The sequence below is a fragment of the Gouania willdenowi genome, chromosome 9, assembly GCF_900634775.1.
Source record: "Gouania willdenowi chromosome 9, fGouWil2.1, whole genome shotgun sequence".
Lineage (NCBI taxonomy): Eukaryota > Metazoa > Chordata > Actinopteri > Blenniiformes > Gobiesocidae > Gouania > Gouania willdenowi.
In genome coordinates, this window is record NC_041052.1 from 16369115 (window position 1) to 16396592 (window position 27478).

General features: G+C 38.5%; 1 protein-coding gene across 3 annotated transcripts; it reads right to left on the reverse strand.

Annotated features, from left to right (window-relative positions):
* Positions 1-822: 822 nt before the first annotated feature.
* bicdl1 (BICD family like cargo adaptor 1) lies at positions 823-27478 on the reverse strand. 3 transcript variants are annotated; one of them, XR_003674802.1, is made up of 12 exons: positions 26746-27105; positions 23708-23923; positions 13047-13163; positions 11888-11899; positions 9453-9599; positions 7007-7186; positions 6022-6240; positions 4734-4877; positions 3925-4055; positions 3517-3637; positions 2563-2692; positions 1243-1377 (listed from the first exon to the last, which is right to left on the reverse strand). XR_003674802.1 is itself a non-coding variant. In XM_028457634.1 (11 exons), exons 1-11 carry the CDS (start codon positions 27103-27105, stop codon positions 1204-1206), a joined length of 1821 nt encoding a protein of 606 aa, XP_028313435.1. In that variant the 3' UTR covers positions 823-1203. The 3 variants fall into 3 exon arrangements, 2 of the variants coding, with proteins under 2 accessions (XP_028313435.1, XP_028313436.1); XM_028457634.1 differs by lacking the exon at positions 2563-2692 and having other exon boundaries at positions 823-1377; XM_028457635.1 differs by lacking the exons at positions 2563-2692; positions 11888-11899 and having other exon boundaries at positions 823-1377; positions 26746-27478.

A 27478-nucleotide genomic window follows, 5' to 3' on the forward strand; every position in this document is an offset into this window, starting at 1 on the left:
ATTTCCAATCACTCTCTGAAGGCGTTTTCCCACAGGGACGCCACCCGCTTCAAACCAGCTTGAACTTTGGCTGGTTCAGACATAATAAACCACCAAAGTTTTAAAGACTTCTGAAACTGGTGCTCCAAACAGAACCAGAACCAGAACCAGAACCAGAACCAGAACCACGACGGTCTGAAAACAGAGTTTAGCTCGTAACCCACGAGAGTCCACGAGGCAGCACTTTACGGCACATGGTCCACGTTGACGTTACACAGGTGAGCTGCATCGAGTCGTCAGGTTTAAATCTTGGCTACAACAAGAAAAAAAACAAGCTTTTAATTTGAAAAATGTATCTTTTTCTCTTATTTCTTAAAACGTTTTGCAGCGAACAGAATTTCATCATTGTTGGACTAATGACGTAACATCTGATCTTAGATGATTAGCTTATTATAAATGCTGACTCAGGATTTTTATAGCTGAGTAACTAAACCCCATACAAATGTATACAAATGTATTTGAGTATGAAGTAGTGCTGTTGATTGATCCTGGTCCAACTCTCAACATTTTAGACAAAGTATTTCAATTTAGCATTATTTGTTGTAAAATGTCAGTAACTGCCCTCTATGGGTTGAAACCCGGCTATTACAATTGATTTTTGCTATTGGCTGAGAACAAGATCATGTGACATTTTGGGACCATCCGGCGTCACAAACAATAACTGTTAGCCCCGCCCCTTTTATAAAAACTAGCACCTGTGGGCTCTACACTCTGTGGTGAGTAGGTTGGATTGAGAGAAGAGTGAATAGAGAGGTATATTGAGGAATGAGTAGCTAGTTAACATAGCATAGATTTTATAGTATAGATTGGGCGTGTCTTAACTGCTCCAGAAGCCCCACCCATCTTCAAGGCCTTTTTTAAATCTCCCTCCTAGTGGCAGGTCAGGAGAAAGCAGTTGTTTAGTTACTCTGTAAGTTTAAATCCAGGCTTTAACAAAAACAAAAAAGCTTTTAATTTGAAAAGCCACCCAATTGGTCAGCATCTGCCTCTTTGGTCTCATGGGTTGCGTTGGCTTCTCTGTGGACAGTAACCAATGGGACACAAATAAAGTGCAGAAGGGCCTCCCTCGTGTGTGTGTATGTGTGTGTGTGTGTGTGTGCTTCTGCCTGTCTTTCGGCTGGTTTGCCTCCCCTGTGCTGTGATGTAACTTCCTGCCGTCTCTGCTCAGCTTTTCTTGAAAAAAGAAAAAAGTCTCTTGTCTCCGTCCGACATGTGCTGAGCTCGTCTGGAGGAACGAGCGCTGCGAGCGACCGTCGATGACAGCGAGGTGTGTGGCGAGCGCCACTCGTCCTGGTGTTTGTCCATCAGCTGCTGGTCGATCACTCTGTGCATGTCGTCCTGACGACAGATACAAAAACAAGAATGAGAGGTGAGATCAAAGGATCATGGGAAATCACCCACTGTGATTATTTTTTTGTGTCATTTATTGACTCTTAAACTGCTCCGTGGTACAAATATTTATTTAAAATGTCTAATATTTAAGTTTTTGTTCTTCTGGCTTTCATTTAGTTTGAATCTAAAATTTTATTTATTTATTTATTTATTTATTTGTCTTTGAACAAGTTAAAATAAAAATCAAATATACATGTATTTATACATAAATCAAGGTGACGTCATTTACCTGTAATTTGGTTCATCAAAATAATAAAATTATTATCAATTAAATACCTTAAAAATAAACCAAGATTTAATTTAATCATATAAATGCAAATATTCTGGATTTAATTACATATTTACAAAATATTTAGTTTTACATTTAACTTAACCAAATCTGACATTTAAAAAAAACAACTTTATCTTATATTTGAATCTTCGTCTTTATTTATAATTTATTTTATGTAAATATTCAGTTTCGACTAAATAAATTAGATCTTCAATATATTTACTCTAAAGTGGGCTAAATTATTATCTCAGACATTCACAGCACACCAGTACTTTCATTTTTCATATAAAAACTATATCTATAATAAACTAATATGCAAAGGTTTTGGTAAAAAAATTTCTTCACTGAAATAATGCTGTAGCTTTCACTCCTTAAGTTTGAGACATGATCTAAACCAAACTTTAGTCAGCTTTCCTAAGAAGGCTACATTAAATGTCTTTTAATGACATTTTTGGCTCATTGATATGAATTAATCTCTTCATTTATCATTCTACTTTTACCGAAATCAAAGAATCATACACTTTTTTTCCATCTCTAATGAAAAGTTATTAAAATAAATAAATAGTAAACATAAAGGCAGCTGTAAATATGCTTAATAACACTAATTGATTCCTATGTATTGTTATTGATATAAAAGGTACATGACAGCAGCTGTAGCTCAAAGCAGCTGTATCTTGATGAAGCTTATCTAGTGTAATAATATTATTGCTGTGGAGCAGTGTGTCCACCAGGTGGCGCTGAGGCTTTAACAGGTGAAGGGAGCAGTGATGAGGTGGCTTGATCTCAGACATGGATGGAGGAGGAAGGTGTGGGACGGAAAACGTAAGGATTTAGAGCGAGGGAGGAATCGGGAGGCTCACCTCTAAGGCAGGTGGAGGAGGGGGAGGTACCACAGGGAGGAGGGGGAGGAGGGGGCGGTACGGGAGCTGAGAAAGGCCACTAGATCAGAAACCACAAGAGCCAAACAGTAAAGAGCCCTGAGGAGGCGAACTGTGGGAGGAGAGAGGAGAGAGGGCTGGTTAGAGAAGAGGGACACACACACACACGCAAACAAAACGTTTTAAAGTTCTCAAGTTAACTTCTGGAGTTCTAAAGTCACACACACCCATCCTTTAACTCAGGGTGTTTTCACACCGGTTTAGTCCTGAACTCAGTCCGAATGGTCGGAGGACAAGTGATCATTTTCTCACCTTGGTATGGTTCAGTTTGCTCTCAGAGTACAACTTCTGATCCGGTCCAAACAGCCTCTGGTGGAGTCACATGAGCTGACCACGTATGGGGCCATTATTGTAGTATGAACTTCTCTCAGCAGAAAAACAAAAACCCGAAGAAGAGGCTCTCAACAATGGGTCAAAGCTAGCGTTTAAGTGTGCGCGGAAACTTCTGAAACATTTAACAATGGAGCAGCAACAAGTTGCCGTAGTTTAGGTGGTTTTAAAACCGTGTTTTGCGCCGTCACCGGCTCCACTGACCACCCACAATGCCGTGCGCTCTACATCACCGCCGATACTTCCTGTGTTTGATCCACTCTGAGAGTGGTTGTGTTCACGGCAATACTAATCGCTCTAGGCTTCGATTAGAAATGCTCCGTGACCGATAGAAACAATCGCTCTAGAATTTGCCTGTTTGATCCGCTCTAGACTTTGTTTGCGTGTTCACACTGCCCAAATGAGGTGGACTATCTGAGCAAACGAATCCTAGAGCATTTTAACCGCTCTACGATCTATTGGTGTCAACGCACCCTAAGCCACTTTAACCTTCCTTACCACACAACAGGACACTGAAAGCAACCAATCGGTCCTTCTGAATATTACCTGCCACGCCTCCAGCTGCTGGGACAGGTTGAGTTTCTGCTGGATGGCGTCCAGCAGCTGGCTGTTCAAAGACATGATGTCTATTTTACACTTGGCCAGTTCCATCTCCACAGCTTTCTTCCTGCAAGGCAACGACAGAGAGAAGAGCTTGAATGAAGTCCAACACATTATCCATAGGATCAACCAACAAACACATCCATGAGCGCTGATCACACTAAAAAAGAACTAGTGTCAGTCTCAAGGTTTGGCACTGAGTGTAACTGATTTACTGTCTCGCTCATTCCCTCATGCTGCATCACATTACCATGGTAACAGTCAGCAATGGGTAAATAAGTTCAGATTCTAAAGTTGATTTAAAAATGTTATGGTTGGGATGAATTAACCTGAATGTAATAATATTCATCTTACTTGGCAATGGCCTCATCACGGTCCCTGATGGCGCTCTGCAGCTGCTCGCTGGGCTCTCGGACTTCAGCCATCTTTCGGATTTGCTCGTTTTCCTCCCGGAGAGAACACATCTCTACGGAGAGCAGCGACATCTACGGGGGGAACATGGGAGAGTTCAAGGAAATTAAGGAGCAAAGAATAAAAATGTAGATCAGTAGTGTATATATATAGCTTGATCAAGCTGCGTGAGAAGCACATTTACTTAAAGCTGGTAGTTATAAAATAACAAAAACTGGCACACAGCAAAAAGCAGTTTTTTTTGCTGCTTTGAATTACTAACGCAAGTAAAGACAACATAAGTTTGTAGTTCAAATACGATTAAGAAATGCAGATAAAAGCCAAGGCGGTGCAATATTAAACAAGAATCAACCAGTATGGCTCATCTTTAGATCACTAACTTTGATTAAAAAATAAAAATCAGCTGGTAATTAGCTGGAAAAATGTCGCTTTTAATGCTAATGTACAAATTGTAAGAGTTTACAAATGCCTTTCAAATTAAAAGCACCACCAAAAAAAAAACACCAGCAAGTTCAAGCAAATGTCACTAAATACGTACACAACCCTATTTTGGGTCCCAACCAATAAGTTGAGTACCTTCACAAGAATGCTCAGTATGAGTCCAGTATAAACCCAATCTAACACCGTTTGAGTCCAGTACAATAGAATAGAATAATCTTTATTGTCAATGTACAGTATACAACGAAAAAATCTCGGATAGAGCATAATCACGTTCTTGGAGGAAAATACATGTGATCATTTAAAGCCAGTACCTGGTTGTGCAGCTGAAGCAGCTCATCCTCACTGCTGTGGTTCTTGTCCTGCTCAGCCTCATACAGCTCTCTCACCTCCCTCAGCTCCTCTCCCAGCTTCCTCAGCTGCTCCTCCAGAGCTTCTTCATCGCTGCGCCGCGAGCCCTGAAACACACGTAGAAAGAGAACACAGTTAGTCTGCTTTCACATCAGTACAGCCCCAGCCTCTGGCGGAACGGGAAGGGAACAGCAAATCATTTTATCACTTTGATTCGGCTCGGTTTGTGTTCTCAGCCCACTTTTGATCTGCTCCAAAATGACAGTGAAAACCCGGTCAGTTACAGAGCTCGGCAACTGAGATTGCACAGTGTGAATGCGATTTTCAGAAGTAAAACCTGGTGAGTTTCTTCAAATATCCACACCCGCATGTGAATACTCCAAGATTGGCCAAAACAAACACTATAGAATCCCTTTGCCTGATCCTTTCTGGGCTCTGTTTGCGTGTTCACATCGGCTGAAACCAAGCTGACTTTCTGGGTGAACGAAACCTAGAGCGGTTAAATGGTCAAGGATTCGCCAGTGGAAGCATAGCCTTCAAGCCCCAAGGTTGATTCTTAAAAGGCTTCTACATACTTCTGGGAAAACTGAGGACATTGACAGAGAGAAAAGAAAGTAATCCAAATTCCAAACACAGTAAAATAACAACTGATCAACATCTTAAAATAGCTAGAACATGTCCTCTTGTCTTTTCTTTGTATCTCTTGGACAAGAAAAAGACTGAACTGAAATCTTTGGACTGTTTTTTGTAGAAAAATGTTGTAAAAAATGTAAATAAAATGCTGGTATTTAAAGGGTGTTTTTTTATGTAATGTGACAAGCAGTTCAGAATAAAATAAACAGAAACACTAAGTGACAGAATTAAAGCCCCACTTCAGCCACCGGTTAAAATGATGATCAGTTGAACTCACGCACCCAACACGTAAACCAGTCTTTGTATGTGTGCTTTTGTCCTCTTCATGTCGTAGTCACACCTGGGGACGACTAATCTTCCTCCTCAGAGCTTCCAGCTGAAAAACTGTCTCTGTTGTCAAAGCTTGGGTGATGTCAGCTGATCTAAGTTGTTCTCACCTCAGTGCAACAACAGGGCAGACTGTCACTAACTGAACTACAACGCTCCGAATCTTTATACTCAAGAACACAAACAATGATCCTGTGATGTACAGTATGTAGAAAGATTAAACCACTGAGGTATGGTGTTCACCAAGTTCAGCTTTCACTTTCTGACCATTCACTGTATTCCTGTCATTACCGTTGACTCGTTGCCATCCAGAAGATGCTGTGTCAGCCTGCGCAGCTCCAGCAGGCCGGTGTGGAGGCTTCCCGTGGGAACGTCCTTGGCTGATGACGTCTCCGAAGACTCGTCCATGGAAGAGTCGGTGGACAGAGCAGAGTCGGTGACATCGTTTCCTCGCAGGTGAGAGCAGAGCGAGCGGACTTCACAGTACGCGCCCCATAACTGGAGACGCAGCTGTTTGGACCATGTGGGAGGAGACAGGTTAGATGTCAGGGATCATGGAACCAACGTCTAAGGCAGTGGTTCTTAACCTTCATTGGGATGTTTTGATGTCACACATTTCTGGCGACATTAGAAACATTTTTTTCCCTAGAATTTGCTTTTGATAGTGTTTTTTTATACTATATTAAAAATACAGAGTAGGTAAAGGATTAGTGCACAGAATGACCAGATGTGCCAGCTCCGATATTTTTTTTACTGCATTTTATTTGAACTAGATTTACATTTCAGGAACTGAAAGTATAGAATACAGTCATTTATGATTGTGTGAGAATTAAAATGTTTCAAATATATATTTTAGTTATTTTTTTCTCTCTTCAATTTCTGGACATGTCAGGCGACCCAATTTGAATTCCAGGCGACCCCACATGGGGTCATGGCCCCAAGGTTGAGAAACATTGGTATAAGGTAATTGTTCACAAATGTTTGGGCTTCTCCATTAAACAATCTTTAAGAACACGTTTTTATATTCCTAGGTGTGAAGTGCACTTTAAACCAGAGAATAAAGTTTGTTGCTTCTTTTCAATCAATTTCATGAAATGCACATTGGCAGCAGTGAAGATGCACAAACTTTTAACAATTAAGAACACAATCAATTTAGAAAACTGTAATAAATAAAATGGAAAAAATAAATAAATAATAATAAAAGTACTTTCAAAAAGTAATAATGTCATTAGTCCTTGTCATTGGTTAAATGGCCCCAGCGGTTGTACTGCCCTACCTGCTCTCTCTCCTGCTCCTGCTCCTCCTGCTCCATGCTCTGCTCGATCTCACACATCAGGCTGGACGGGTGCAGCGTCTCACCCTGCACGCTGTGGTCCTCGCTCAGCTCCAGCACTCGGGCACTCAGCTGTCGGTGCGACGCCCGGACCTCGTGCAGCTCCAGCTGGTTCTGTCTTAGCTGCACACATGACATGACATAATATCAGTGTGATTAAACCTGCAGAGGCCACACAGAGATCTACACACACATGTATCCTTTGTACCATGTACAGAGACGGCAGCTTCTCTCAGAGCTCAAACAGCACCTCACTTATGTGTCCATCCACAACCAGAGGGGCTCCAAGTATAAGAACACTTTGTTAAAGTGCTAAATAAAGCCAATGTCTATGACATCTTCACTTTGTGGTTAAAGTATGTAAAGGTCCATTTTTTCTCCTGATATAAGAACAAATTGAGAAATAGAGGGGAAATAATTAAGATATAAAAATAATATATTTTGGCAAAAAAACTAAACAATAAAACAAATGCTTCCTTTTATGTCTAACTATGGCTTTGTTCAGGGTTTCATATTGGGACCTATAGTTTTTTTTTTCTATGTCTTCCTGGAATCATTTTTGTGAGCTATCTACTACCCTCTACATAGTAGAATCCACATGTTACTCACACAAACACATTTGCCTTAGACGTAGTATTTCCCATTAAGCGTCAGACTGCTGAGTCGTGTTAAGTGAGAGAACAATTCATCTTGAGGACTAAAGGTTGGAGTCCATCCAAGGGTAACTAACACGTAGAGAAACTAGTCTGTGATCAAGCCACTACTTTCTATCTGTGCATAAATAATTCTACAGCAGTAACAGGGTTCTCACCAGCGCTGTTGAGCATAGGGGCCCCCTATGGTGTCATTTTGATCCCCCTACTACGGAGTGTTCCAACCAGCGTAGGGGACTTTTCAGTTGTTTTTCCTTTTTTAATCGGTACCGTCTTAATAATTGTTGCACACTTGGACTTCCAGGCGTTCCCATGTTGTTTTAACTCTCTTTTTATTCTGGATAACCGAGAAACGCATACATCAGCCGCAACGTCTATCTAATACAGGCGATTTGCCTGAGGACCCCAAGGACCCCTGCAGCCACTTAGCTGCCCCCGATGCAGCCTGTGTGCATCCTCTGCTTGGTAACCGTAATCACGTCCAATATAAACAGTGTGCTTTAACTGGACGTAACGTGTAGCAGTATATGAAGCTGTTCGTCATGTTTACTGTATAACTTGCAACAGATCATTCTACATGCGTGCGCACAGATGTGAATACCATCTGGTTGAATCATGTTCAGGCTTAAAGAGACATCGTCGGACAGGTGCTCGCTGTGTTCTGTCGGGCTCTGGTCTTCTTTTTAGTTCCGATTCAAGTCCATTACAGACCCAATATTACTGCGGGTCGCACATAATAACTCAATTAAATTTGAAAACCTTTTTAATAAAATTTTTTGTCTATACAGTGTCTGTGAGTATTTATTAGTGGAGCACATATACCAAGCATGAATAACTCTCTAACTCCATTCATCATTAACCCTAGACCAATTCAACAAATACCTTTTGGCTTTAAAGCAGAACTAAGTAACTTTTTCACCTTAATAAATCATTTTCATAGTCCCTGTGAGGGTAATACAAGTGTTTATGGGGTGATTGGGGGTTTTTCTGTCACCCCATGCTGTCTCTGGCCAGAAGACCGCACTTGCAAATTTCCTGTCTCCGACCCGGTGGCAAGACGTACTGCTTTACGGCAGCCCAATACAAACACACTGTCGTCGCGGCAACAGGAACACACACACACACTCGAAAGCCAGCGCTCCGTCAGGCAGCACACACACAAATATCCATCCATACATCCATCCATTTTCAGAGCTGCTTTGTCAGCACACAAACACATCACACATTTCCACACTCCCTTCCGTATTACTCCCACATCATTCATTTATTTTACTTGTCTCTCTTCCTCATACTGTTCACATGGTCACATGGGACTATATGTGTGAAAGCACCCTTAGTGTCACTGTTGTATTAGGATTTTTCAGTGATCGGTTGCTACCGTCTTGGGAGAGCAAAGGTGCGCATGTAGCTGTGGGGTGGGGCAGGCGGCGGGGGGTGAGGAGTTTTTACGACAGTGACATAACCAAAAGGGACCTTTAGAGGGAACGCTAAGTGCAAGTTACTTAGTTCTGCTTTAGAGTAAGGCAGTAACAACTTTAGCTTTACTTCACAAAATTTAGCCATCAGAGAGTTATACATTTCAAAATGTTCTAGAGGAGATGCGCCTGGATCCCCCTATGCTGTGAAAAATTCCTGGTGAGAACCCTGAGTACTCAATAGTTGTATAGAGTCAGTAAAACATGCTGACTCATACAGGATTCATGGTCTAACGCTGAGGTGGATCTCTGACTTCATACCTGAAGGTCCTTCTCATGGCACTGTTTCTCCAGCACTAGTGTCTGCTCTCGGAGGTTGTCCACGGTGTTCTGCAGCAGCTCGTTCTCCTCCAGCACAGTGTGTACGCGATGCTCCAGCTCCATCTTTCTCTCAGATAACATCCTGATCTGCTCGGTAAGAAACAGCACGTTCGACTTTAAGCAGACTCACTCAGAAAAGATCAGATCACTGACAGACTGGAGACAGGGAAAGGCTGAGATAATGTTTTTCATGATCAATATTTAAACATTTCTTTTTTTTTTTTTTTTATTAGTCAACCTAATAGCATTGCCTCACTACGTTACCCTTAGAACATGCTAAGAAAGCAGCCACTGGCATTTGGAAGAAATAGGAAATGACCACTGCACAGATGGTTAAAAAAAAGCTGTGAAACATGTGTTGGAGACGTTTTTCTGCTACATGTAAAATGTGACTTTTCATATCTTATTAGGTTATATATATTAGAGGTTTTGAATATCGGATTTTATCAAACTGCATCTAAAATCTCCGATATAATATATATTGTTTTTTAAATAATTTTTTCAATATCTTCTATTTTATTTTTTTAATTTATTTTATTCAATCATAGAATATTTTTATTCTAAAAGGTTAATTACTGTATATGTAATCCATTGGTTTATAATAAATGGGTCTGTTTTTTTTTTTAACAATCAAGCCTTTTCTAGCATTCCACACTACAAAATAAGTAATAAAAGTATGTATGATTCGTGCTGATATTGCATCGGATAGATATCGGTATCGGCCAATACTCGGTATCGTATCACAAGTGGAAAAGTTGTATCATGATATCCCTAATATATATACTGTACAGTATGTACATTTATTCATTAAGCTTTGATGGGAACACATCCCTTCTTTATGCATAGTAAATATGAAACAATACTTACTGTATTACCGTAGTATGAACTACATTCTGTGGCTTTATGAACTGATTAACTTTTCATTTGTTCCGTAATGATGTTTGTAAAAAAAACAAAAAAAACAACAAAAAACAACATTTGAATTTGTTTGCAATCCCAAAATTTAGGCTGAAAAAAAGCATTTTTTTTAATTATTTTTTTGACAGTTATCAGCTATAGATGTTTGTTATCAGATTGGTCAGAAATATCTATGCTATGCATCACTAATCCTGACTCCCACTGTCCTGAGGAATGTTTACTACTTTGCACAGGTCTAGATATTTGAGCTTCCACACAAAGGCTGATATCAGCTCTCTCCTGGTATTTCCCAGTTTATGAGTTTCTATATGACCCACATCCTCTAACCTACTTCACAGCATAGGAGCTGATGTGGTCTATATGAACAGGTATTTTTAGACTATGAATTTGTTCTTTACATAAACTATATTTTAAAAAAAACCTAAACAGTGAGTGAAGAAGGAAAGCGTGAGGAAAGTGGGAACACCCCGATGTTGCAGTATCTCAGCTAAATATAGCACCGGATTTTTTTTGTTATTCCTATTCCAGCCTCTGCAGTCTGAGGGGAAGCTACAGACGACACCAAACTATCTTCACACAAGACATCACAACACATCTCAGGCTTTGATTACACTGTGCCTTTCATCCAGGAAACAAGGATTGCCCTCGGAAATGTAAACTGCTTGTTTTCATTAACAGGTTTGCTGTAGATCTGAGGCTGAAGAATTAAAAAAAGAAACATGTATCCAGAGTTCTCCACCTTCGAATCAGGTTTTTATGAAATCATTCATTTATAAGTTGCATCAGATTCATTCATACATTTATTATTAGCGATGATGAAAAATGATGGCCTAGAGAGCTGCTGTCCTGTTTGAGCATGCAGGGCCGTTCTGCAATTCTGAAGCATGATAAAATAAAAGAGATAAATCATTTATTCTCTAATAAATATTTATGGCACAATTTTGAGAAGTTTAGCAATGGCTTAAATTTTGAGAAAGCCCATGAATTAGAAATACAACAAAAACCCTAAATTTGTAAGCAAATGTAAATAAATCACTTCATATTTATTAATTGATCTAATAAATTATGTTTTATCTTTAATCAAAACTTCCTTTTGACCCGCCAGCCTCAACTTTGACAGATAATTTAGATGTTCTCCTCTGCTTTTATTAGATTACTATTGCAAGAACACGTTATTATCAATAATATGTTCTCTATGAGTGTGTGGGATTCACTGTGCTCATGTGGAAATGGTTGGTTTCATTCAAATATAACTTTTCAAATTTTATACAATGAGTGCCATGTGTTGTGTTTGGCACTATATGAACTAGATTGGATTGAATGTTCACATGCTTTTGCTGGCCCGAGTCATGGCACGGAGGCCAGTTCTTTGGCGCAATCCTTGTTCCTGTTGTCTTTCCTTTCACTAACATGCAGCATGCGGTCTAATAAACAGACAGCGTGGGAGAAACACTCACTTCTAGCCCTTGCTGTTCCACAGAGGTCAGGAGAGTGAGGAGAGGAGGAAGGGTGAAGATTACAGTGAGAGAGTAACACCTTTAAAGGAGATTGAACAAGTTCTCTGAAGCAGGGAAAGGTGGATTTTAGTGAACATGCATAAAGGGGAAAAAAACTAAGGATGTTCAGCCAATATCGATCGAAACAGATCGACTGGGTTTTTTTATTTTAAACCACAGAACCAAAAACAGAGCAAACTTGTATGTTACGATGAGGAAATGAAAATAACCGGTGTTTTACTCTGTGTGAGTAAAACATACAGTTAATGCATCGTCATGTCATATTAAAGGTTCCAGGAGTCTATCATCATTATTACTATTAATATTTTTAGCATTATCATTATTATAAGAGCGTCACTGATGTTACAGCGGCTGAAGAAATATGATCACTCTGTCTGAATTCAGAGAGTTTCAGATACGGAGGGACCACTGGGTCATGGTTTCTGTTAGATGCTGAGAGAAGTAAGGGTAGACTAACTTCACATCTATTTTGGCTATAGCCTATTAGTTGGAGTTGATTTCATCTTTGAAGTTTCATTAAATTCAAACAGAAATTTTGTTAGTCATATTGAATTTATATTGAATTGGATGTGCTTCTGTTTGGTAGGTATAAATACAACATAGTCACATACAGTATGTTATACAAGAAAGCTAACAACTCATTTGTTGACTGAGAAACTTCTGTCTATAACCAATCACAGGCTGTTTGAAGTAGTTTACGAGTACATTTTTTTCTGCATATCATCACGTTATGACGCTTTCTTATCGTTTCAAATAAACATTTTATAAACAGTGTCGCCTAGAAGAGTTCAGTGAGATCAGCATATTTGTTAAGCATGCTGTGATTGGCCATAAAAACCCTGACAGGGGTAATAATTCTATCTAATCAATTACTGTCGTCACATTGCGCTTAAAAAAGCCTGGTCCAAGTCTGTGACTCAGTAAACATAATGAAAGTAGTTCAGCATCGATCCAGAGCTGCTGCTTCAGTGCAAACACTGAGACTCACTGGTTGATTGTTTTTATTTTTTATCTAATCATGCCCACCTGGAGCGTTCCTGTGAACATTGGTAATGGCGAGTTTCAAAATGAACTTTGTGTGGAACATTTATCGTCTCACCTCTGCTTGTAGTGTCTCTAGTCGTGCCATGTGCTGATTGGTGGACAAACTCTTCTCCTTGAAGTCATCTCGTAACGAGTGGACCTGAGTGGACAGCTGCCTCTCCACCTCTGCAGCCTGGACACGGACACACAGCACACAGAGCAATGGTAAGAAAGCCATGTTTCATATCTTCAGTCAAAGTTCAAACGTCCACCCAAAGAGATAAAGAAAGGTTTAAAGTAACGGCTGATTCAGCAACCACCTTCAGGAGTGATTAGTAGGGGTGTCTCGATCAGATATCGATATCGGTCCGATATTAGCCTGAAAACAAATATCGGATATCAAATTCAAATTTTTTATTTTTTTAAATATTTATTTATTTGAATATTTAAACATTTAAAATTCATTTTTTTTAATTTATTTTATTAAGTTGTAGAATACTGTAAATATTATGTTGAAGGTTAAAATGTAGGGATGTAACGATTAATCGTAAGGCAGTTAAAAATCGATTCATAGGTACCACGGTTCACATCGATGCTCTGAAAATTGAATCGCAGTACTTTTTTAACCAGCAGAGGGCGCTATATATTAATCCTTCCAGAAGCGGACGTGGCGGGCGGAATCTGCTAGTACTTTCTTTCTGGCCGCCATTTACTGTTAAACATGCTCATAAATGATTCTTTACCCCTTTAGCACCGAAAGAATATCTGTAATATTACGTGAATATCTGTAAAAGTCACGTTTTTCAATTAGCTCTGTCTGCTAGCATAGCTTCTCTTCTTCACTGGTGGAATATCTGCATGCCAACCGACCATTGGGTTACCAGCGCCCTCTGCTGGTCCAAACAAATATCTGACGTAAATACAGTAAAATGACTGTTTTCTTTTTTTTTTTAAAAGTCCAATTGTTAAGGCACAAAATACATTTTTAGTTGCACTTTTAAAAAGAAAAAGAACTATTATGTAGTTTTGAATTGTTTACTATAGAACCAGAATTTAAATTAATGGTCTTCTTCATTTGTATTATTCCTTTATTTATTTCATTCAAGATTTATTTTTAGTTAAATTGCATTGTTTTGAATAGTTTATCAATGGATTCTTTTGACAATGAAAAATAAAAGGAAAATAGTACAGTATTTTCCCCAAAAAAATAAAGGAATATTTTTCAGTCATCATTTGTCTACAGTCCCATTTTGTAAAATAAATCGGGAGAAAATCGTATCGTGAACCCAGTATCGTGAATCGAATCGTATCGGGAGTTGAGTGAATCGTTACATCCCTATTAAAATGTATGTAACCAATTGGATAATAAATAAGTCAGTTTTTGTTATACCAACTGATGCTGACTATTGTTATCTGTTTGAGTAACATCACTTGATCAAGCCTTTTCTAACATTCCACACTACAAAGTAAGTAATTATTATTTTTTTATTAAAGAAAAAATAAATAAATTAAAAAAAAGCATATTGATTTATGCTGATATTGGATCAATATCGGTATCGACCGGCACGCAAGGCTGTAATATCGGTATCGTATCGGAAATGAAAAAGTTGTATCGGGACATCTCTAGTGATTAGCTCATTTGTTAGCTCATATGTTATGGTTTCATTTATCCACACAACTTTTTTTCAGGAAATTTACTTTTGATCTCCTGACATGTTTCGACTGCCAACTGTCAGTCTTCCTCAGAGGCATCTACTGGTTACTTTAATGTATCCTCATGAGTTCTTTTCTAAGAAAAGCATCAAATAATCTACTTTTTCATCTGTCCTTATGGGCGTGGCCAACCTGAGAGAACTGTGTCAAAGCATGTCAGGAGATCAAAAGTAAACATCATGAAAAAGCTTGTCTGAATAAATGAAACCTTAAAATATCACCTTCTATCTGCTCTCTGTCATTGTTCTGTGTTCATCCTTTTAAAAACTAAAATAAGAAATTAAAATATGAAAAGGCCACTGCACAGATTGTCAATAAAAAGTTCTAAATATGGAGACATTTTTCAGTTTTAGAAGCATCTTCTTCTCTGTTCAACAACTGAATGTCAATCTGCACCATTATGAACGTTAAGATTGAAAAACCTATTAAAACTACTAATATATAGACAAGAATACAACGTGATTTTAAAGTGAAGTGTATTTTCCAGCTAGATTGTGGGAGGAGATGTTTAAAAAGTCCCTGTTGTGATGCCATGATGCTGCAGCAGGCGACACACATCCCAAAATCCCATTGGACAGGTTGATCAGGCCACAGTGAGCCTCAGAGAGCATCATTAGCATCAGGCTGCATTATCAGCGTCGTCATGGTGACGTTCCCCCCCAAAGCACCCGCCTCCTTCTTCTCATCATCTCAGAGGAGCAGGATGATGGAAAAAGCAGAGACTGGGAGTTTAAAGCACACTGCAGTCACAGGATGAGCTGCTGACTGTAGGTGGCGCTACAGCTACCTCATACTTCAGGAGGCTGGACACATTAGTCCAGAGGTAGGTTCTTAAACTCTTGGATCAGGATATATATGAATATAGTAAGGTTAAAAGTGTTAGAGATTTTATTCCGAGTAAGAAATAAAAGCTTTCCTTTGGGAATTATTTCACTTTTTAAACTAAGAGAAGGAAAATATAATTTAAGTGGGGTTTATGTTTTTGAGAAAAGTACATTTAGAACAAATGTTAAAAGAAGATGCATTTCTGTTTACAGTGTTAAAGTCTGGAAAGATCTTGAGGATCACTTTAAGTTAATGAGTTCACTGTCTATGTTCAAAAATTCTTTAAAAAACAAAATATTTTGCCCCTATTGAAACACAAGCTAATGAATACCGCTGTCAGTGAGTTGTTTCGATTACATCTTCATACCTGAAGTTGTCGAGTTTTTAGTAACTGCCTAACGTCATTGTTTAGGCGTAAACATCACCAGCTGTGAATGTGTGTTTAGCTGCAAATAGCAGCATGATGCTGTCGCCTCCACATGTGGTAACAGATGTTCGCTCAGCGGTAATAACATCTGACCCACTGACCCACAACAAACCGCAATCCTGGGACGACACAGTGTCAGAGAAGCCACAGAGATTCCATCAGACATTTAATCTGTGTGTAAACGGGATGGAAACGGATCAGCATCCAGTGCAGACAGAAGTGAGTCAACACTGCCGTCACACGCACACAGACTGACTCCGCCTTACATTTTAAAGACATTTTGGGTAAAACTAGTAAGTATTAAACCATGTCAAATGCAATGAATTAAAAAAACTGTGAATTCCTTTTCTAATGATAGATACAAATGTCACCAATTTGACTGGTGGTCATGTTATCTCGTGACTGGTTTGACTGCTTTGTATTGGGCGCTTATAGAAAAATGTGTTACACTTTGATTGGTGGTCATGTTATCCTGTGACTGGTTTGTTTTGAGCGCTCATAAAATAGTGTTACAATTTGACCGGTCACCATGTTAGCAGCAGTAAAAAAAAACAAAAAACAAACAGCGCACTAAAAAAGAGAATAAAAGAATAGAAACGAAAAGATAGAGATGGTGCGTCTTGTCATGTCATAAGGCTATAGGTTACACATTGTAGTTGTTTCTAGCTCTGTGTATTAAATAACAGTAACTACTAATATGTAATGTATTACATTTTGAAAGTAACTTGCTCAACACTGATCACTTGTAGAGATTATAAGCAATACATCCTCTGCCTCTATAGTACCAAACTGAATTGCAGCTACTTATTTACTATTTACATTTTTGGGATAATTTCTTTGCATTATGTTGAATCACCTCGCATCGCACCAAATCGCACCGTATTGCATTGTGTAGAATTGAATCGCCATCAATATCAAATCGTATCGCATTGGAAACAGGGGTGAATCATATCGCCATGTGATTTAATGTATCGTATTGCTGGTATTGTATCGGGGTACGTATTGAATCATAGTCATTGATGGAGATTCACATGCCTATTCTCTACAGTTATCTTTATTATTTTTATTTCATCATCTGTTCCTTACATGTATTTAGAAAGTTTGAAGTTTTCTTTAGATTTGGGTGATATTGTGATATGAAAACGATTTGAGTTGAGTTGATTTGATTTGATCGTCCCTGTGCACGCAGTGCATGTGTGTTAATGTAATTAACCAAAGATGTTCGTTTGCCTGCTCTGCTCTGATTGGATTAGAGCTGAAGAGCTTGTCCTACCGTGACAACACGGACCTACGCCATCAATAACAGGGTGTTTATTTACAATCAGAGGTTCTCAACTCATTAGCCGAGACCCAAAAGTGGGTCGCAAGCCTGTTTTCAGTGAACCGTGAGCATTTGCCTGTCCCAAAAAATAAGAAGTCTTGCCTTCATTTATAGGCAGCTCAGTGAGATTTCGTCAATCAATCATCGTTATTCATCTATAGATGTTAAATCATTATATATTTATACACACATCAGACAAAGAGAGGTAAACAATTCTGTTCCTTAGTGTTTGTAAAGCATTTAATAAAAATTGATAAAGTCATAAGAATAATTTATTTGGGTTTCAGTTGCAGCCAATGATGTTCCGCTGGCGAGTTTAAAATGTCCTACTATTTAAAGGTAAAAACCATTGTCATTAAGGGCAACAAATAGAAATTAGTTAAAATTCAATACATTTTTTCAGCCACGTTTGGCTTTTAATTAATAATCGGCCGTCACAGGCTGAAACTGTAAAATCATTTGATCGAATTAATTTGAAACATTTCCATGATTTGGGAAATTAATTAATAACCCACTGTGCCAAGGTTTCTTTGTCTCCTGCAGGTTTTAATTAGTTTGAGTATGGATAGTTCAGACTAACTGCATATGGTTGGACTATTAGCAGGGATTATAGATAATCCCATCAGCCCCGTCTTTTACACACAGACTTACATCACTTCCTACACAGACGTGTCCTCCTCAAGGTCATTTCACTTCACAGACACACATGAATGAGGTCCCAGACAGTTGCACATAATTAAAGATACTCTGGTGTGTTCCTCCACTTGTTTTACTCTTTTGGTTTTCTTTTTGATCATCATATCCGCACATAAATATCTACATATAGGTTATATATTATGTCATAATGTTTGAATGGGGCAAATTCATACCCTGAAAATTTCATTATGTAAAAAGACTGTTAAGATATATTTATCATTAATAAATATATTCATGAAGCTACTTTACTAGCACTTATATAGACTTAATAATTGTTAGTAAATGCATATTATTGTTAATAAGAAATTTAAGCCACTATTAATGTTAATAAGCAAGCATTAATGAGTCAATGAGTTATTTTCAATAAGTATTAATAGGTCCTTATTAATGGTAATAAACATCAATAAGTCCTCATTAATAATAATAATAAACATTGTCCTTACAATTGTTGATAAGTTATTATTGTTAATAAGAATGAATATCTCCTTATTAATGGTTATAAGCATTATAAGGCCTTATTAATGGTAATAAGCACTGTCCCTACAATTGTTAATAAGCATTAATAACTCCTTATTAATGGCAATCACTCAGCATTAGTGATGAGGTTTATTGTTGTCACATATGTAGAGCTACATACATGAAATTTGTTCTCTGCATTTAAGCCATCCCTGAGGAGCAGTGAGCTGCCATGGTGTAGCCCCCAGGGAGCTTATTATTGTTAACAAACATTATGAAGTAGTTGTTAAAGTTTATAAGTCCCAAATTGTTAATAAGCATTAAGTCGTTATTGTTAATAAGCTGTCAAACATATATATATATATATATGTATATATATATATATATATATATATATATAAATATCAAATATTGTAAGTTTACATGTTTTAAAAAAGAAAACTCACTCTTAAAATTTAGCTTGCTCTGTCAGTGTAACAACAATGATAACAATAATAATTCAAAATTGTATTTATAAAGCCCTTTTTATTACTCATACAATCTCAAAGTGGAACACGAAGAAATAAAGAAAAAAACTGAAATAAAATAACTTTTTATATACAGTGTATCTACGAGGGGTGTTGAAAAAAAATGGATTCTGCGATATATCGCGATATTACATAGCGCGATTCTCGAATCGATTCTGAATTTTTTTTGAAATTTCAAGTCTTTTCCACTGCAGGAGACATTGTAACTGCACAAAGAAATGCAATGAAACCTGGGCATGTTGACCAGCTGGTGGTTTTTCCATAAAATCTAAAAAGAAATACTAACGTTCTGCATTTATTTATTTGTTGTTCTAGACATGTACCTCAGTTAATTTGCACTAAAGTCATGTTGCACTAAAGTCAAAGTTGGTTTAAAAGTCACAGGCAGATTGTGTTATTTTTTTTTATTTCAAGTTGTTGACACATGGCATGTTAAAAATGTTTTAAGTGTAAAATATGCCAATAAAATATATTTCATACATAATGTTCTCATGAAGGTGTACACATTTACAGATTAGTTGTTTCTTAAGTCATATATTTAAAAAAAATCACCTTATACTTTAATATCGGGATGTATCGTAATGTGACCTATGCCAGATGCCAGGCAATACACACCCCTAATATCTACTGTATATTGATGGAAATAAGCTTCACAGCAGATGGAAGATGCATCAAGATATTACTGGTAGCGCTGTTGAAAGTCAGATACAGTTACAGAAAGAAGAACTACTCTCAATTTATTCTTTGTTTGTTTTTTTTTCTTTCTTTTACTTGTTTTCTAAATGCAGAGGAAAGTAAGGGCTGACTTATTTAAAACTGTATTTTGGCATTAGGGACAGATACGTTTCATTACACGCTGTAGTTCACTGTGTTTCTGTGCAGTGTACCTTACATTAAACATATTTAATATTATGATTTTTCAACAGTCAGACTCAGAAGACAACCAACAACAATCTTTGCTATCACTGAACCAGTTTCCCTTCATCACTAAGAGATGCTCCACTTAGAGATGGTCCTGTCACAGCTAAAACATGGAGGACAGATAATAATAGGCAGCCCCTGAAGGCCATTGGGGCTCTAAACTGCACTCAGTGAAGAGGGGGAGAACTGTAGCTGACCTCATTTACTTTATTACCCGGTGAGTCTCAGTATCCGTTCTGAAGCAGCAGTTTGGGATCGATGGCGACGATCACAGACTCCATGAACTCACCGGCTTCACTTCAGCACATCTACTTTCATTATGTTCAGTGAGTCACAGCCCTTTTAATGCAATGTGACAACAGTGTTTGTTTAGGTCAGATGAGATCTGGATTATTGTTAACAGATGAATGTCTTTATCAATATTGGACACGTCCACATATGGGACGCCCTGGTAAAATAGTTGTAATAGTCTAAAAGTAACACTATATTGTAACTGATAAAAGAGACCTCGAGTGTCATTTTAACTATTATTGCTTAATCCATGGAATTTTCTTGCCGAGAAATACTTTGTTTACTTTCCTTGTACTTTTGACATTTTTTTGATACTCAAGTACATTTGAGTGTTTTTCTGTGCTTTAAACATGATTAAAGTGCTATTTGGGCTTCCTACACATGCCCAAAGTGTTTTTTTCAGTGATTCCCTTAATCGTTAGTTAGAGGGTGATTTGCTCTTTTCTTACTGCAGGGTGAGCCCAAACACCTCGCTCCAATTTGATGACGCTTTCCCACTTTGATGACGAATTTGACGCAGCACTGAGCTGGAGAAGTCGCACCTCCAGGAAGCTCTCTGCCGTGATTGACATGTAATCACACACGCCCACGAAGGTGAGCATTTCAGCGTCCTTTGCGCAGTCTATGTATGTATTTTCTACAGGTGAACGCCCCGCCCCTACGCTCTGTCTCGTGTTAATCAAGCAGCATGAGCTCGGCTACGGAGTGGGTGGGAGGAGGGCGGGCCGTCCTTTGGCCCTACGTCACCGTGCGGGGAGGAGAAAATCAGTGTCCCGTCTATAGACACGCCCATTCCTGAAAATGCATAAGTAGGCCGCAAATCAGCCTGTTTGTGTAGAGTTGCTCAGAAAGTGACTTTTCAGAGGCTAAAACTCTGGAAAACAGGGGAGTTTGGGAAAATAAACCTCAAATACTATGTTTTTGGGGTTCTTAGAACAAATGGAGATGGGTGAAAAATAGCATGAAATGGGACTTTTATTGTATTTTTTTACCCCTCCTTGAATTTATGTTTTTTTTTTCATCATTTAAATATATTCTGTTATTAATAATTATTCCTTTATTTCTTTAGCTATTTTTAATTTCTACAATTGGCGCTTTTCTTTCCTATGCTTGTGCATTGATTGATTGATGATTTATTGATTCATTTTGGACCTAAATACGCCTACATAAACCAGCTACATAAAAATACTAAATAAAGTGCCAAAAAATATTGAATTATATAATATAATGTTACAAATATCATTATCACATTTCAACTAAAATCTCATCTTCATTCCTGTTATTTCAGCTTCTTTTCAGTTAGGTTTTCTGTAAAATTGCTGAAACATCTTCTTTTGTTATAAATCTGTGTTTATTCATTTGTTTAGAATATATTTCCTGTCACAGCTGATACGTCATGTGTGGATCGAACCGCTTGAGCTCCTTAAAGAGGATTAATGAGCCAAAGCTACAAACGCTGACTGTCAGAGCGCAGGTCGGCTGTCAGCACTACACACACACACACACACACACACACACACACACACACACACACACACACACACACACACACAGTATAGCCATCTAACACAAAGCCCAGAGTTTGAGTTTAAAGTATCTGCATCTGCTCTGTTCAATCACTTCAATCACCTACCATTGTGCAGAGAGCTGTTGCATAACTGTGCATCACTTATACCAGGACCAGACACAGACAGGAAGTCTCGAATTTATCTGCTTTAACCCTTTAGGTAATATTTTAATTAAACTATTCATGTGTATGTGATGATTTTCAAAGGCTGTAGCTTTTAATGAAATTCACAATGTAAATGAAATAAATCTGAATTAAGACACAAAGTTTCCAATGGGGGTAAATTTGCATTATTTGTTTTTATTATTATTTATTTATTATTATTCTTACCGTGAATTCTTGTGTTTGCCCCCAGAAAACACCATCAAAGTGACTTCCCAAGACATTTCTGGTGTTTTTACAAACTAATCATGGTAAGAATGACGTGAAAATCCTTCTATGCGTCTGTCTCTGGGCCTCTAAATCCCATAATGCAATGCGAGAAACTTTTCTGACAATGTAAATTAACAATAAAAATAATAAAAGTGTTTAATGGAGATAAAAACAAAATTTCAAGTGGTAATTTCAGCCTGTTTTATTTTTTTTTTTCGAGCAAATGATCTTCTATTTATTGATCTATAAGGCCTACACTTTGTCTTTATCTGGTAAAATGTTTGTTTCCAGCAGCTTTAAAGGGATCCTCCATTGTTTTTACAAATGTGGCCTAAAAACTTTGTAATGTCCTCAATAGAAGATCTATGCCAAACAAAATGCATTATTTTGCACCATATTCGTTTTTATTAAAGGTGATATCCGGAGTTTCTGATAAATCTATGTTTAGGTATGAATCTTTTGAAATGCGAAAAAATACCTAACAAGTCTTTTACTATGGTCTACTGCCGATGGTCATTCATATACTTTAATGTATATACAGTAAGTCCCTCCTTTGTCCTATAGACCAAATTGAAACGAGCGCCGTGATCCCTTAGCCAATAGGCTTCGACATCCTGTTTTTGAGACTGTCAATCAAAGTGAATGCGGAACTGTGCACGGAAACAAGGCAGGTAACAGGCAAATATGATTGTGGCTCTTACCTGACCCATAGACCTATATCAATGTGACCTGATAAGACCTTGTTATGTTCCACGATGCGCATGCAGAAAAGTAGAGGCGTGGCTTCTGGTAGATTGGGTGAGGCAGTGGGAGGAAGTAAGGCTGTTTAGGGCGGGGCATCGAGACATCCTCTCAGAAACTCTGGATATCAGTTTTAACTTTTAAAACTGGGACTACTTTACCCTGTGCGCCGCCATGTTGAAATTAGCCCCTTTTAGTCCATTGAGTTCTATAGGAGGAGAAGCATTCAGGATCATTTAGGAATGACAATTTGTGCTGCTTTGGGTTGCTCTAAAAATCAGTAAAAGTAAAAAAAAAAAAAGTCAATGTAAACCTCTTTTGTTTACTGAGAGATGATAAATTAAAACCGTGACCGGAAAAAATCTGTGGCCACAGGGTGCGACAGTTCCCACTCTGCTATTTCGTAGACGCCATTAAGGAGAGAAGAAGAGCTCCGTATGCATGTAAATAAAGGCAACCAGGATCCGCAAGTTTTACTGATTTTTAGAGCAACCCAAAGCAGTACAAGTAGTCATTTTTGACTGAAAAAGCTGCTAAATGATTCTAAATGCTTCCCATGGAACTCAATGGACTAAAAGGGGCTTATTACGTCACCAATGACATAATTTAAACATGGGGTGCACAGGGTAAAGTAGTCCCAGTTTTAAAAGTTAATGAAATGAAAATGGTGCAAATAATGCGTTTTGTTAGGCTTAGATCTTCTAATAAGGACATTTCAAAGATTTTAGGCCACATTTGTAAAAAGAGTGGAGGATCCCTTTAAAAGTACATGTGAACTTCTGATTTAAAAAGCAAAGCTGTTAAGACACGTTTGACTCGTGATTTAAAGCAAACACATGGTGACAAACATGATAATGATGAAGCAGACTGTGTTCCTCACCCTGCTGAGCTCCTCCAGCAGTCGGTGGTTCTGCTCGGAAAGCTCACTGATGGTTTTGCTCTTGTCCCGGTCGGCCTCTCTGAGCTGGACCTGCTGACGCTCCAGCTCATCCTGAAGCTGTTGGACGTCCGTCTCCAGTTCAGCTACTCGACCCTCCCACTCCCCTTCCCTGCTCTCCATTCTCCGCCGTAACTCGTGCTTTTCTTGCTCTAAGTGCTGTAGAAAAAAAGACCAACAAGAGAAGGAGAGGGTGAGTAAAACTCTTGGATAAAGCTTTCAAGAACTTTCAAGAACTTTTTCTCATGGGAACATAAACTTAGTAGTTTAGTTAGTGACAGTACATGTTTTTGAACTCAGGTAAGAACAGCTAAAATCAGCTGACCTTAGCTGAGCTTTGATAACAACAGACAGTTTTTCAGCTGATAGAGGAAAACAACAGGCTGGAAACTCTGGGAAGGAAGATTTGATGATACTAGTGTGATGATGTGAGGAAAAGCACAGAGCACTTTACCTGCTGGGTGTATCAGTTCAGCTGGTGATCATTATAGCTTGTGGCAGAAGTGAGGCTTTAATCTGTCACTCTTTTTATTATATATATATATTTTTTACATTATTTGGATCCACTTTTTCAGTCACAATATTAATCAGTTTTAGTTTTTGCAACATATGTCAGTAGAATCAGCTGTGCTCGTAGAAACAATTCACAAGATCACGTGATCACTAGTCTCACCATAACATTACCTTGATTAAATAGATACAGGCATGGGGTTGTTTTGATGACTGTGTGTCAGATCTAGAGCTGTGTATTGATTCAGATTTCCCTAATTGATTCAATTCACAGTTTGATTTGAGATTTGGTTAATGAGTACCAATTTTACTTAAATATGAAAGAGATTCTCAGAGATCTACTGCTGTAAATAGTAGAAACTAACTCTAACTTGGTGCTATATTAAGAATATATGTTTACATTAAGAATTGAGCTCACAGCACTGCATTACACAGGTTAGAAAAGACATTAAATGATAAATAAAGAGTAGATCGGATGTGTGCGTTTACACATTTGTGCTATATTGTACCTGGAAAATCTGGTCAAAGCTAGTGTATAAAGTTATTTTAGAACTGACATAAAGAAAGAAATTACTAAAAGCATATAAAAAATAGGGCTTTTACACCTGGAAATTATTTTTTCTGTTCATACGAAATTACTGCGGAAATATTTCTTTGCCTTTATTCTTATATATATTGAATGATGCTTTTTCATTTCTATACAGTGCTGAACCTTTTGTTAGATTTGTTATTATTAGAGGATGTGTGTCAACAAACTAATTTAATGTAACAATGTGTTATGATCAAATGCATCACCAACTCTACACTGATAATAACTGAAAAATTTTGGACCACATTGAGTGTTTCTGGGTTCATAACTGGTTTATTCTGGACATCTCTTGGCTCTCTGCTGCAGCGCTGGTAAGATCATTACAGGGTGTCTGTTTTTAGCAGTGACTAGTGCACTACATGCAGCTGCCTTGGTTTGGGGGATATAGCTGTTGTTGTTTTGGTGAGGTCCGATCCTAAAGCATCTGGCATCTGCGTAGCTATGACTGTTTTTTTTTTAATAATCCGGATAAGTCTACGCACAGAGAAATGAGATGAACAAAAACACATCATGTGCTTTTAAAAACAATGACATTTAGATGATATTTGTTTTTCTATCAACATGGAGCTCGCATTGTGATGATGAATGTGGATTTAAGGGTAAACAGATGATGTAGAGGAGGTGGAGTAATTCCTGGACACGTAGGATTAGTCTTTGAGTGATCACTCTCATGTTTGGAAACAACAAGAACAAAAACTGACTCAGGGAGGGGAAACAGAGACAACTGTCTGGTCTATGCCTCCATTTATCCTTCTTTAGACCCAAGTACCACTTTCCTTCTCTACGTTTCCCTTCACTTTAAGATTTACAGTTAAAGGTTTGATTTTAGGGGACTTTGTTACAACTCCTACTGAGTTTTTCCTCTGTTCTAATGAATTTAGTACAAATCAAGTAAACCTACATAATCTTTTATAAAGATCACACTTTTTTTTAAGTTTCAGATTTCTGTTGAACCATTAAAACTTCAATCTATTTAGTTTGTATTGTTCCCTGCAGGTTAAATGCCACCTTTGTTATAAAACTCACCTTTTGTCCAGTGGCTAATCCTCTTACCAATGATTGTCTATGTACCCAAATAGTCAGCAAATGTTGTGGGTCTTAGACTCAGAAAGTTTGTCAGCTTTAACCCCGATTTCAGGGTCTGTGTGACAGCCTGAGAAACCACTATAATGAGGCTATTCACCTACATTATAATTTGGACCAAATTTTAAAGCAAATATTCACATTCGACTAAATGCAATATTTGTCTGTTTAGTAATGATCTTTGTTCATCTTGTATCCAATTTACCATTAAAATGTGTTCATGCTAGTCGAAGAGATGTTTAATCTCTCTAGCTTTTGTCCTGACAACAAAAATGATTGGCACTTAACCTTTTTTTTTCTCATTCTGTCCAAAGTTCGATTTTTTTTTTTTGCTCTAAAAGCAACTTTTGTTCAAATAATCTTGTCATTTGCATTGTCGTGTCCCAACTGGTCTTTGGGTTGTTTTTGACCAGAACTCCAGCTAACATGTTTTAAAGTAAATTTCTATAGCCTGATCTGATCTAGACCTCTAATGGACAGGAAACATGATCAAATAAGACAAAAGATCATGATGTGTCAAACTTTAGGCTCACAGACCTAATTAGGCCCTTCAGATCCTCAAGGGTGCACCTTTATTTATTATTAATGTGGCTTTTCAATGTGAAGCTCTTTAACTTTAAGTACTTTTGGTAGGTTTCAAAACCCCAAGACAGACAGACAGATATACAGACAGACTGTTGGGAAACCCTAAATAACTTACTCTACATGTTAGATGTGCTCTAGTTTTCTGCTAAGACTTAGAACTCAGGTGATAAATATGGATGAACACAGTGTAAATCACAGTCTTGAAGTAGTTTACCTCCAGTTTCTCATTCAGATCTTTGTGCATTTTCTCGTATTGCTTGGTCAAGTCTTGGTTTCGTTCCAGCAAAGCTTTGCCGAGTTTAGCAGCTAAAACCAAGTCCTTCTCCTTTTGGCGGAAGAGCGACAGTAAGTCTGAGTTATGCACCACCACAGGTGCCTCCAAGTCGGTCATATCCGGTGCTTCGGTGGTGAGCACGACCAGTTCTTCCTCCAGGGCCATGCCGAGGCCGCCGGGGCCGCTGTGCCGCAATGGGTGACGCTGGAAGTCGTCCCGGGGCTCCATGCTGTCGCTGTCCAGCTCCAGTGGTGCTGAAACCCCGGCGGAGGCCTGCAGGTCCAGGCAGAAGGCGGACATCTCTGCCCGGAGGACAGAGACAGAGAGCCGGGTGCTGTCACTCCGGGAGAGCCCACCCTGCTCCGGCCGAGCTGGGCAGCTCCGTTAACGGTAGTTCATCCATTGTTGGACCAAAGTCCGACCGTTACCCGCTGCTTCACGTCCTCTATCTGGGCACAGCTCGGATCAGTCTCCGGCTCTGATTGGATCCGAAGCTAGCTCCTCGGCTCCGTTAACTCCCTGCCCGGTGAAGCATTTTACCCGGAGCCCTGGTTAGGCTCAGTCCGTCGTCGGGCTCCGGAGACCTCCATCATTAACCGCCTGTTACACCTGATGCCAGCACGGAGCGCAGCCCCGAAAGATCCTCGTTCCCTGAGCAATGCGCGCTCCCAAC